At 57.4% G+C, this 12,370-nt stretch overlaps 1 protein-coding gene across 1 annotated transcript; it reads right to left on the reverse strand.

The window, feature by feature from the left end:
• Positions 1–2,022: 2,022 nt before the first annotated feature.
• Positions 2,023–4,750, reverse strand: GRXCR2 (glutaredoxin and cysteine rich domain containing 2). Its single transcript, XM_065735016.1, has 3 exons — positions 4,481–4,750; positions 2,813–3,028; positions 2,023–2,202 (listed from the first exon to the last, which is right to left on the reverse strand). The coding sequence occupies exons 1-3, from the start codon at positions 4,748–4,750 to the stop codon at positions 2,023–2,025; spliced, it is 666 nt and encodes a 221-aa protein (XP_065591088.1).
• Between the last annotated feature and the right edge of the window lie 7,620 nt (positions 4,751–12,370).

Raw genomic sequence — 12,370 nt, forward strand, 5'->3', positions numbered from 1 at the left:
AGCACACACACTCATGCCACCACATCCGTTAGAGATGTCAGTATCTCATCAGCCATCGTCTCACGTGCAGTGACCGAAGGGGACCCACTGAGACCACCTGCAGGAGGGGCAGCTCTGCGTGCCCAGCACGCTCACCTCGCAGCGACTGACAAACTGAGCCCCAGGTCAGCACCAGATTAAACATCTCATCCTGATGGAAACACCACACACTGTTGGGGTTTGTGCCAAGGAAACACCCTGTGCAGCACCACAGTTCACCTTTAATGATTGAACACACATGGCCAGACCAAACAGAACAGAGCTCCGCTGCTCACCCCACAGTCACAGCACCCAGCTGCAGCAGGGGCAAGGTGAGAAAGGCCACAGCTCACCCATGCTGCTCCAGGAGGGCATGGGTACCTGAGGTGCACCATCGCCCCACGTGTCACCATCACGTGTGGGGCCCCAGTGTGCTTGCAGCACTGCATGGCACTGCTGCAGGAAAGATCAAGCACCCCCTGCAAAATAGGAGAGCATTTGTTGAGGAGATCGGGTCTGTCTGACCCAGCAGCCCCACATCGCTGCCTTCATCTGCCACCCACAGCCCCGGCCGTGGGGCGGCGGCCGAGGAGCAATGGGGGAGGAGGAGGAGGAGGCAGTGACCTTACACCGTGTGCTGGCATCAGCTCTGCTGTAAACGTTGAGTATCAGGGAACAGCTTCGCTCGGTTGCTTTGTTCTCAGCCCGGAGCTTTGAACCGCCCGCCAGGGATGGCACAGGGCCGCTGTGGGGGAGACTGCAGCCGTCGCTCTCTGACCCACACGGACTCCTCTGCCCTCAGTAATACCCCAAGGGCTGTGCTTATTCACACTGCAGATCCCAGCGTGATAAATGAAGCAAGCCAAGTATCAGCTGTATTTCTGTGTGCTTCGTACCACCGAAAAAATCCGGCGGTAGACAAGTGGAAGTCCAAGGGCTTCGAGGGCACTGCCTCCAACCATTTAAGCAGCCTGGAGAAACCAAACAGCCTGCCACCACCAAACAGAAACTTGGCAGCGAGCCGCCCCGGCTGCGCCTGCAGCCTCAGCACAGCACGGGTGGGCAGCACTGAGCTCATCACAGCCCCACGGAACAGCAAGTGAATGCACTATCATGAATATGCAGCACAATGATTTAAGGCTTTGAGGGGAAAAAAAACCACAAACACATCTCCCCCTGTTTGCTTCCACCTCCCGAATCCCCTGCATTCTGCACCACCAGAGGCAGCCTGCAAAGAACGCAGCATCATTGCTCCACCTTAACTAATTAGAGTTTACCTTCTGCAGATTACATCATGGGATTAATATTGGGCAACTGGAGTCCTGCTCGCTGCCAGCCTGATCCAGAAAAGTGCTGAGCAGCAGAGAGGGGAATTTCAGTTCAGCACTTCCTCGTAAGTAGGCTAAAAACTTATTAATTGCTAGTTGTAATAATAAATTACTGTACACTTCTCAAGCTCCGGATTTGGGAAAAGATTCCAGTTTCCCCCCATAAGAAACCCCATAAAGAAAGAATCATTGTGTCCATGAAAACAGATGTAAGAAACAGCAAAATCTTCAGGAAAAGCTTGTGACACTGCGAGCTCAGAGGTAATGACAAAAGACAAAAGTTAAAATGTTCAGCAACCTGAAGCCCAGAGGAGCACGGCTCTGGCTCCGTGCTGCAGCCCGGGCTGTGCCCACTGCTGCTGCCCCCACAGCTGCAGGCACTGACCCACACTGAGCTCCAGGTGCCAGGGACCTCCACAGGGTCTGAGCACCCAGCACAGGCCGTGCCCCGTGGCCGTGTTCACCCCGTGGGGCTGCACGAAGTGTGTTTGCAGAACAGGGGGCTGATTGAGAAGCATGGGCAACAGACAAGAGGAACAAGGGGCAGCAGAGGTGCCGTGTTCGTACGTACAGTGAACGCACGTAACGTGCTCCTCCCAGCTTTACAAAGTTCCCAGAGCTGCTCGAGGTGAAGCAGCACGAAGTTCCCGACGGCCGTGGGTGCGGCGCGGCGGTGTCACGCAGCGCACACCGGGCACGGCTGCACGCCGCTCTCGTTGCAGGCCGGGCACCGCAGAGCCCTGTAGGACTCCTTGAATCTGTTTGCCAGCATCGAAAACTTACTGCCGTGGCACAGCGAGCAAGGAGCAGAGCCCGATCCTTTACACTGGGAGCACGTGCGCTCAGCATCTCCTTCCTGCAACAGAAAGATCACAAACAACCCTGTAACTCGGCGTCCTGGGCTGCTTTCAGCTGCTGCAGGGTCTCCTTGGGAGCAAACCCTGAGCAGAGCATCCCGGGCACTGCATTGCCCACAGCAGGGCGGTTTCAGGCTGGCAAAGCTGCAGTGCTTTGTATTTACCTGCACGACAGCATTTGTTTTGTGGGATCAAACTGCGGTCAGATTAATCGGGGTTCTGACCAACAAAGACTAACCCGTGAGAAAATAAGTGGAAGACACAATCTCGTTTCAGCTGACATTAAAATTTTAGCCTGGAGAAGTCTCAGCCACATGGCAGCTGTGTTCGGCCTCACCGGGCTGCAGAAACACAGGCTGCTCTCAGTGACGGAGGACGGAGCTCAGCCACACTGCTGAACGTCAGTGATCTCCAAAGGAAAGCCCAGCGGGAGGCACGAGGGCACTGGAAGCAGGACAGCGATCCCCAGAGTGCCAGAGAGGAACAAAGCAATGCTCCTCACCCAACTGCAGCTGAAGCCACAGATACTGACACAGATGGGGCTCGGATGGGAACACAGAGCGGTTTGACCAGAAGCAGGAAACAGAAGTGCCTCCAGTTTTCTCTCACCTGCATGTACTGGTTGCAGACGACCGTCTTTTCCACATCCTTTCTATGTCCAGCACCAGTTCTTTCTCTCCTCTCCCGGTACACAACGGCCCAGTCGCTCACTCCCTCTGTCTGGATGATCCTTCTCATGAGCTCTCTCTGGTCCATTGGCGCGCGGATGATTTTCAGGTTGTTGGTGTAGATGATGATCTTACCAAAGTCGACAACTGGGGAGGCCTGTGAGGGGATCTTATCAGCATCCCACCTGTATAACAAACTCTGCAGACACGTTTTTTGGGGGGGAAAGCTTCCTGGGGTGGAAATTCTCATTTCAACTCAGAAGAACTGAGAAATGTGCAGCGCTCAGGGCGGCACAGCTGGCACATGCCAAAAAGCCTCTGCACAGGGGACTGAGGACCAGTTCTTTGAAGGCTGAGTAGTTCAGGGGGAGGGGGGGGACTGTCCACAGCTCTGCGTGGAAGTAGCTCAGATGATGGTTACCTATGAGGCAGCATTCGGTGGGGGTTCCAGATTTAAATGAAAACTTCTCTTTGTAGTTTGCTAATGCTGACCAAGTGGTCAGATGGGGTAGAACAATCTCGTTATCCAATACTAGGCTGTGCTCCGAGCCATCCTGAGCAGCCACCCATGGGACACTTGCATTGGTGTTCTTTTCTAACAGTTTTAAAACCAACCTTGGTCCGGGCACAGATATCTGAAAGCATCATTTTGCTTTCCTGGCCATTCTTTCCCTCACCTTTCCCAGGTATCACGTGGCAGTTACCACATCCTATGGCTTTCCATACTCTTCATATTTCGCTCTAAGTATCCATGTCAAGAGGCGATGCTCTCCTAAGAGCACCTTTTGTCCGTGCTGGCAGCTGGGCACTGCTGCCCATACCTGCTCTGAGCACCCATCCTCCCACAGCAGTGAGCATGGAGCGCCCACGTCTGCACAGCTGTGGTGTCCCCATGACTGAGTGCAGGGACACAAAGCAGAGCCAGTGCTGGACAGCATGGTTACTCCGAGTACGTACAATGAGGGAGGCTGGGAAATGGAGATGAGAATTACCCAGCAATGCAGAACCAATTAATGGCATAGATAGGATCACATCAGTGCTCTGTCTTGGGCAGAAGAGATTCACAGTGGTTTAATATTTTCTGTTAAACCAGATGCCCAGGGTATAAGCATGGTACAATCCAAGTATCAGCAAGCCAGGGCTCCTACATGCAGATCTGAGGCTTGATTTAGCACCAGTAATTACCAGGGGGATTGCTCCAAGACACTATGTCACGGGCACAGCCTTTCTGCCAGCACAAGTCATGCAGCTCTAATACTTGAAATGTAGCTAATTGAGATAATATCCACCTTGCATCAGAATGCTCAGGATGCATTAGAGTGATATTGGTATACGTGGAAATGTTTCATCTTATTCTACAAAACAGGCAGATGCAAATCAGTCTGGTGAGGACCGAGGGTGAAGCAGAGAGCACGTGCTGCTCGCTTGCCAGCAAAACCCCACAGCACTGATGGGACGAGGCCGAAGATTTATGGGCACGCATTTGAAACACTGCTCACAAAGTGGGTTACACCCGAAGGAAACCCCCACGCGCGGTCCCTGGGGCCACGTCACCCCCCAGCACCCACCCCAACAGCGCCAGGGCTGAGGCCGGCACAGCTCAACTCACCCCATAGAGCCCGCTGCCAGCGGGGGGGCAGCCGGGGCCGCGCGCATCCTCCCCGCAGCCGCTGCCCCGCGGCAGTGGCAGCGCGGGGCCCTCGGGCATCACCCCCGGCTCAAAGCTGTGCCGCAGCCGCCGGGACTGCTCCACGGCCGGCGGCTCCAGCGCCTGCCCGTCCTCGTAGACCTGCTTCAGCACGCGGCCGCTGCACGCCGACGAGATCCGGAACCGCACTTTGCGGGGCCGCCCCTCGGGTTTGCGCTGGGGCTCATCCATGGCTGCGGGGCAGCGCTGCGGGACCTGGAGCTCGGAGCAGAGAGCGCTCCCCGACCCCCCCGCGCCATGAATAATTCAGGATTCTCGCAGCTCCTCTCGTCTTACAGCACAACCGACACTGCCGTGTTAAATATTGATAGATCGCCAGGAGAAGAGACAGAAATACGCGGTGAGTTCTGCAGAGATGGGGTCTGAGCTGCAGAACTGAGACGGAGCGAGCGGGGTCACGGCGCCCAGGGGGCTGCCCGCGCTTTGGGGCCGCAGCACCCTCACACAGCTCACCACCACCTCTGACAAGATCAGCATTCCCAAAGACGAGCTCACAGGAAAAGCTCTCCTCTGTCACAAATGGGAATTGGGAATAATTCCTCTTCCACTCCGGCTCCGCAGCCCTGAGAGCACAGAGCTCCGTTTCATTTTAATCCAAACGCGTTTCTCTGCAGGGCAGTGCAGATCCAATTAAGATTTCGTCCTCTTTTGCTTTCAGCCTCTATTGGCAGCTCCTGCAGTCTTTGGGCACCGGCCCCGCTCTCCAATGGAGCTCCATCCAGGGGGCATGGATGGGGCAGGAGCCTGGAGAGGGGGCTGCAGTCCCCAGACCTCCCCCAGCCCCACACGCCCCTCCCAGCAGGGCTCACCTTTCCTTTTGCAGGGAAAGGAGGGCTGTGTTTGGTACAAAATGGAGCAATTGCTGGCAGCTCCCAGAGATGCCCTGGCAGCTGTTTACACCACGCACACCCAGCAGGTGAAGCTCTCCCTTTCAAGTTTCAGCATTTGAGTGCATTTCTGCTGCTGAAGGCAGTTGTGTTGACTGGAACCTGAGTGGAGCATCCTGCCTATATCCTGCCGAGGCTAATGCTTATCACTCACCTCCAGAGCTTCATCGCTTAATAAATGGATGTACTGAGAACGTTATGTCTATTAGGAGTTGGCCATGCAGCACCAGGAGGTCCCAGAAGGGGCCCCCATCCCCCCCCAGTCATGCTGTGCACTGTGCCGTGGACGTGCAGCAGCGTGCCCGTGGGAGTGCAGCCGGGCACACCTCTGCATTCTCAAGCACCGTACAGTGCCTGTGCCACCACCCACCCCATCCCAACAGGAGGAGCTCACACTGCAGGAGCACTGACCTGCACTCATCAGGCTGTGCTCACTGCGCGCACCTGGAGCCCCATCCACCCCTTTCCCTGTGGTCCCACACCACACAGCATCCACAGCTCCACTGTCCAAAGGCACAGAGGCGGTCTCAATTGCCATGAAACACACTTCATAAGATACCTTAATTGGAGTTCATTTCCTTTTGATTAAGAGAAAAATCAAACAGGAAACAAAGCTGAAAGCAGCGATGAGACCACCGCTGCCACGGCCGCATCAGCAGCGGAGCAGAGCAGCTCCTGCATGCAGTCACAGTGCTGCAGACCCTCGGTGGGCCCAGCATTCCCATGGCATCCCTCCCAGGAGCCCTGCAGCCACCAGCACAGTGCGGGCTGAGCCAAGCCCTGCTCACAGCACCGTGCTGGGCTCCGTCCTGAGAGCACAGCAGCGATCCTGTGCACGACCTGCATTATCACCCGGTTATCCATCATCACCCCTTCAGCCTTTTGTCTGCTGGCTGTAGCAGTGTGTCCTCCCAGCACGCAGCCACCCTGCACCCCCTCTGCACAGCAGGAAGCACCGAAGGCTGTTGGGAACGTACTGCAGCTTTGCAGAACAAAGGCAGACAGCCTTACCCTAAGGAGTGTAGCATGTTGCCTTAGGTCTATTGCAACAACACAGGATGTGTACAAAGGAGGACAGATCGAGAAGCAGCGGTGAACTGCTCTGCAGCTCTTTGAAGACATGTTTCCACCTGCACATCTTGCTGAGAAATGTTTTGTTGCACTCTGCTCGTTTTCGCTTCCTTGGAGCGAGCACTGCGCTGCTCCTCCTGACCAAGGCACTGGCAGCAGCAGGGATGCACACACACCGGGCTGTGCCCCACTGCCCAAACCACTCCTGCATCGCTGGGAGCAGCAGGCAGGAAGACAGCTGCAGCCAGTGTCTAATGGAGCTGGAAAGGGCTCCGTGTGCAGGAGAGGGAAGTGAAAGGAGGAGGGAAAGATGGGGCCACAAGTGGGCCTCCCTGCTGCTGGCACAAGAAAAGGTTCATTTTTGTGTAAAAACATCTCTCCAGCACTCAGACACTCCTGGACACAAAGAGGAAGGTTGTGAGACCCAACAGGGGGGAGGATAGTGGCATTACCACAGTAAAAATGGTGGTAAATGAGGAAACATCAGCACACCACATTAACCATAACTGCCTGTGAGCAAGAGGAGGAAGCTGTCCTCCCTGTGCTGCTCCACAGGCTCCTCGCAGCAGGGGCAGCCCATCCCCATACCTGAACTGTGTGGGGAGAAGCCTGCAAGCACCCAACGTGCCACGGAGATGTAGAAGCACCCCTAGACAGGACAGGCATGGTGCTTGCTGACTGGGACCTCTCAAGGAACAGTGGAACAGCAGGAGTCTGCCACCACGTGCAGCGCGTAGCAGCTGGGAGCACACTGCAGCTCCAGCCACAGCAACAACAGTGGCTGCTGCCCATGTGCAGCACCTCCATCTGTGGGGACCTTCCAGCATCACGTGAGATCAGATCAGCACGGGGAGTGGGCACACACTGCAGCCATCCGTCCCATGCTCTGTTCTAGGGCTCCCGCACTGGGACCATTAATGCTTCGTGAGTCCACATGGATCCACTCTACACCTTCTGCATCTCTGCCCACGTGGTGAAGCAGGAGCCAAGCTCCACTGCAGCAAATGGGAGCATGCAGTTCACTTAGAGAACCCTATTGAGCCCTATCTCACCTCTCCTCTCTCCGCTAAGCACTGTGCCACGTGTACTTGTGCTGAAGAAAGTTACAGCATTTCAGTGATTCTGAGGAAAGGTGGCAGAAAGGGCAGGACCAGAGTTACATTAGCAGAAGAACATGTCAGTGGTGAGCCACAAAGCATTTCAGAGGCACAGCTCCACGCTCCCTTGCTCATTAATGCTCCACAAGACCCCACGCTTCCAGGGGAGCCACACAGAGCTGCCCTGCTCTGCTGGGAGCTCATGGGGAGGGGGAGACACAGCCCTGCTGCTCCTGCTGACGGCCTTGGCCACGGGAACAGCACGGGTGAGGGAAGAGCCCTGAGCATCCACAAAAATCCTAAAGTCACAAAGCAACAAAAACCAGGAAAGAGCGCTTCAAAGAGGGCAGTTCCCAGGGCCGGGGCAGCAGAGCCCTCCAGCTGCCGGGAGCTGCGCGGCGAAGACAGAGCTCAGAGAAACGCAGCAAACAGCAAAACAGCAGCGCAGAGCAAAGCAGCACTTCCCCACGAGCACCTCCACGGACACGGTGGCTGCAGCCGGAAAGCACAGCTCTGGTTTTCCATCACCTGCTCAGAGTCAGACGTGCAGCGGAGGTGGGGCGGCTCCAGGAACGGCTGCTGGGATCCGCCCCGCTCTGCTCCCACCCCCCACATCCCCCTGTCCGAAAGCCAAGCCCAGCTCCAGCCACAGCAGCCCCGAGTAAAGGGGCAGCACGGCACACACACGCGGCAGCATCCCTGCACAGCTGCAACGGATCCACACCGAGCACGCAGAACCGGGAGCACCTGGCAGCACCGAGGGACAGCAGTAGCGCTGCTCTTGGCAGCTGTGTTTAATGAAGTAACTGAGTCCTGGCGTTGTCTGCAGTCAGCCCTGTGCGAACAGCAGCTGAGAAGCACTCAGAGCAGCATTCAAAGGCCCACAGGGCTGGTGCTCGGGCCCACTGCTGCTTGAAAGCGTTCGTTTCTTCCCATCTCAGAAAATGAAAATCACCCCCTGCAGGCTCAGCCCTTCTCGGGAAGGTGGCAGGAGGGGTGCTCAGCCCTGCTGCTCTGTGTCCCATTGCTGCACCGTGGGTACCAGCAGCAGTGCCCGGGGCAGGGCGAGGCAGAGCTGCACAGACACGGAGCTGCAGGGACGGGGCTCCTGGTGCCCCACACCCCCCTCCTTCCCTGGGAGCAACTCCAGCCCCTCCGGGCACAAAGCCATCACCGTGCTGGCTCTGTCCCCACGCCTGGCTCCACGTTCCCCATCCAGCTCGTGGGAACGCGGCCGTCGTGGTTACCTCGTCCCTGAGTGGGGCTGGGGCGGGGGGCCCCTCGCGTCCCCCGCAGGCACGGAGCTGCTCGCTGTGCCTGGGCCGTGGGTGGCAGGAGGACAAGCTGTTAGTGTGAGAGCTATAATTTGCAGCTGCTTGCAAGTGGCACCCCCTCTCCCTGCCCTCCAGGATCTAAAAACAGCACGAAGGGTCCCTCGTTTCCTGGAGGAGGAGGCATGTGACACCCACCCGCGATGTATACGGTGACAGCAGCTTTTTATAAACCCCACAGAGCTCTGCAGCCTGTGCCCTGCCACACACTGCCACTGCCCCACTGAGCCCAGCCTGGAGCCGACCTGGGCTCCTGTGTGTTAGTGACCCACAGCCACAGGAACTCAAAATGGTCAGCAGTGCCACAATATGTGACATTCAGAGCTGATGGAAGGAAATGCTGTTTCCATACCTCCCTCCTCCACAGGGGCTGACCTGGCCGGACAGAGCCCCACTCGGTGCTGATGGGGGACTGTGGGGATGTGCTGGGGCTGCAGCTCTGCGGTCGGGCACACACAGCCCCTCAGCCCTGTCCTCTGGATGTCACTTGTGGTTCCCAGCACTGCGTGGCTCCCTGCCAGCGCCGGAGCTCCGTGCGGCCGCACAGGTTCAGAGCAGTGGAGCCACAGAGGAGCAGCTCCTGGCCGCATCCAGCCCGGAGCTAATTACAGCATCGGCATCAAGCGCAGACTTCTTAAATGAAAGGGAAGGACCAGAAGCTTCCCGGCTCTGCCTTTGTGCTTTAACCCCGGTTATGAGCTCACTGCAAGGAAGAGGAAGATGATAGAGCTCTGCGGGACAGTGTGAGCACTGAGAAGCAGGAAGGCTGCACGGCCCAGTCCCAGATCGGGCACTGCTCTGCTGAGTGGCCCCATCCTTGAGCTCCTCCATGCAAAGTGGGGGTGACACACAGCCTGAGGGGCATCCCACAGCTGAATTAGTATCTGAAGAGCACTCTGAAGATTTAAGGAGTCGCATGATGCTGTGTTGGAATCATCGCTTTTTTATATTGTGACTGCAATCAGGACCAGAGCCTCTCTGCGCCAGGCAGGGCAGCTGGGAACTCCTGGGCAGGAGAACTGCTGCCCCTGCCAAAGAGCTCGTGGTGCACAGCACACAGGGAGCTGTGCAGGCACTGCCATGGCAAAGAAAGGGCTGCCCCAAGCTGTAGCACATGGCAGCACTCTCAGGAGATAGCACGTACCACCTGCTTCCAACAGACTTGTTTTGCTCAGGAGAAAGAAAAGCAGCTCTCGGAGAGCTCCCAGACACTGGAGTTGGCTCCAGCACCCAGCACCTGCACCCAGCACCTGCACCCAGCACCTGCACCCAGCACCTGAACCCAGCACCTGGCTCCTGCCCTGAACTTGAGACCCAGCACAGATCGAACCCAATGAGAGCATGGCTGGGAGCAACTGGCCAGGATATGGCTGAGATGCAGCTGAGATGTATCTGGGATGTGTCGGGCCAGCCAGGATGCAGGGCAGCACTGAGTCACCCTCCTGTGCAGCACCCACAGGTTTTCATGGAAATGCAGGAGCAGTGTGTGGTGTGAGGTGTGTGTAACCCTCTCATGAGAGCTTTCCATCCCTCCCATTGACCGCAGCGAGTTCAAACCAGGACTTAGGAAAAGTTCAAACAAATTCTGAAGGACCTGTGAACAACTTGCACCTGAAAGCAGTGCCTCTGAGAGCACGAGGTCACGGCTCAGCCTCACCCCCTCCACATCCCAACTGCGGAGCTCTGTAATTCTCTTTCATTTGCAGTCAGATGAAAATACACCACGTGTGTGAAGCACAGAGCAGAAATAGAGAAGAAAATGTTAAAAAAAATAACTTGTAAAACCGTCCTCAGTGTGGCTCATGCCACACGCTGCACTTCAGAGCAGCAGTCCAACGCAGGATGTTGTTTTCAACATCGTTCATTACGGAGTGTGAGCTGTCAGCCAAGCACGAGCCAACGTATGGCTGACTACAAAGAAATACCAAAGCAAATGGAGACCTGAGGTGAAACGGAGTGAAGTAATAGTTTCTGTGTGTTGTCCTGAAGATGGCTGTCAGTGTTTTAATTTATCCACATGGACACCTTTCAAAAGGAACTGCTCCGACGGAATCACCGTGGGGAAAAGGTACTGACAGGAGCACATGCAGGGTATGAGCTGAGCACTCGTGAGCGCAGCCCTGCTCAGAGCAGTGCAGTACGTCCTGTGGAAAAGCACACACACAAAGAAATCCTTTTCATCTACAGTCCTGTCCTCTAACTCACGGGTTGCAAATGCACAGCTGAGATCACAGCCATCACTGCCGCACACGGAGCTCCTGCCTGCACAGCAAGCCCCCCTGGGCCAAAGCCTGGCAGCTGCAGTGCTCCCCTTTGGGGCCAGGAATCGGACCGCAAAATAAATCTCACAGGGCTGCACCCTCCCACCCGTGTCACCCCCCGTGAAAGCCGTGCTGTGGCGGTGCAGGTGGAGGTGGCCCCGTGCTGCGGAGGGGTGTGTGAGTGTCACGGTGCTGCAGCACCCTCCTGGGTGTGCCAGCCCACCACTGTGCAGTGAGGACGTGGGCACAGCTGAGGCCGCTGCAGCCACCGCTGGGACTCATGGTGGGACACGGAGCCACGCTGCTCAGGCAGCTCAGGGCTGGGTGCTGCCATCCCCAGCAGTGCTCCAGCTTTGCACAAGCATCCGCAGCTCCGAGCCTGGCAGCTCCATCCTGCCCAGCCCTGGCCTGGCTGTGTGTGAGGGTGTTCACGGCCATGGGCATCCCGAGACCGAGGCAGGAGGAGCCCCAGCGGTGGGAAGCTCGCAGCCCCAAACCTCTGTGCTCACACACCATCTCCAGGGGAGGTTTCGGACGGGCGGCACCGCTCTCACCGGGGCAGCACGCTGGAGCTGCTGCTCTCCCACAAGCTGTGACTTGAGCCCAGAGTGCAACCATCGCAGCCCGAAGGAGCCGAACGGGTTGAGTGACTTCGTGCTGTGGGAGGAATAATCGCGCTGGGCTGCGGGAGCCGAGGCAGCCTGGCGGGTGGGAACGTCGGCACAGAGCTCCCCGCGGCCCTGCAAGGTAAAACGGGACCGGAGCTGTGTTCGGAGGGCTTTTATAGAGCTGCTGTCAAAACCGGTAGGCAGAGAGCTTAATTAGGACTGATCTCAGGAGCGAGGCGGTGCATGGGTGTGCGAGGGGCTGCTCCCGGAGCCGGGAGTAAACAGCTCAGGTTGATCTTATCGGGCTGCCGCGCCGTGCCGTGCCGTGCCGTGCCGTGCCGTGCCGTGCCGTGCCGTGCCGTGCCGCCAGGTGCCCGCAGAGCAGAGCAGGGCCGGAGCTTCGTGGGGTGCAGCAGGGACGGTGCCCGCCCTGCCCGCTGCGCGGTGCCACGCGGGGCTGCTGGGCACGGCCCCCTCGCTCCTGAATCAGCAGTGACTCACCGCAGCTTGGATGGGAGTGCAAAGTAGGCATTTGC

This window comes from Cyrtonyx montezumae, unplaced genomic scaffold (assembly GCF_038088225.1).
Source record: "Cyrtonyx montezumae isolate F1298 unplaced genomic scaffold, pur_monq_1.0 scaffold_18, whole genome shotgun sequence".
Taxonomy (NCBI): domain Eukaryota; kingdom Metazoa; phylum Chordata; class Aves; order Galliformes; family Odontophoridae; genus Cyrtonyx; species Cyrtonyx montezumae.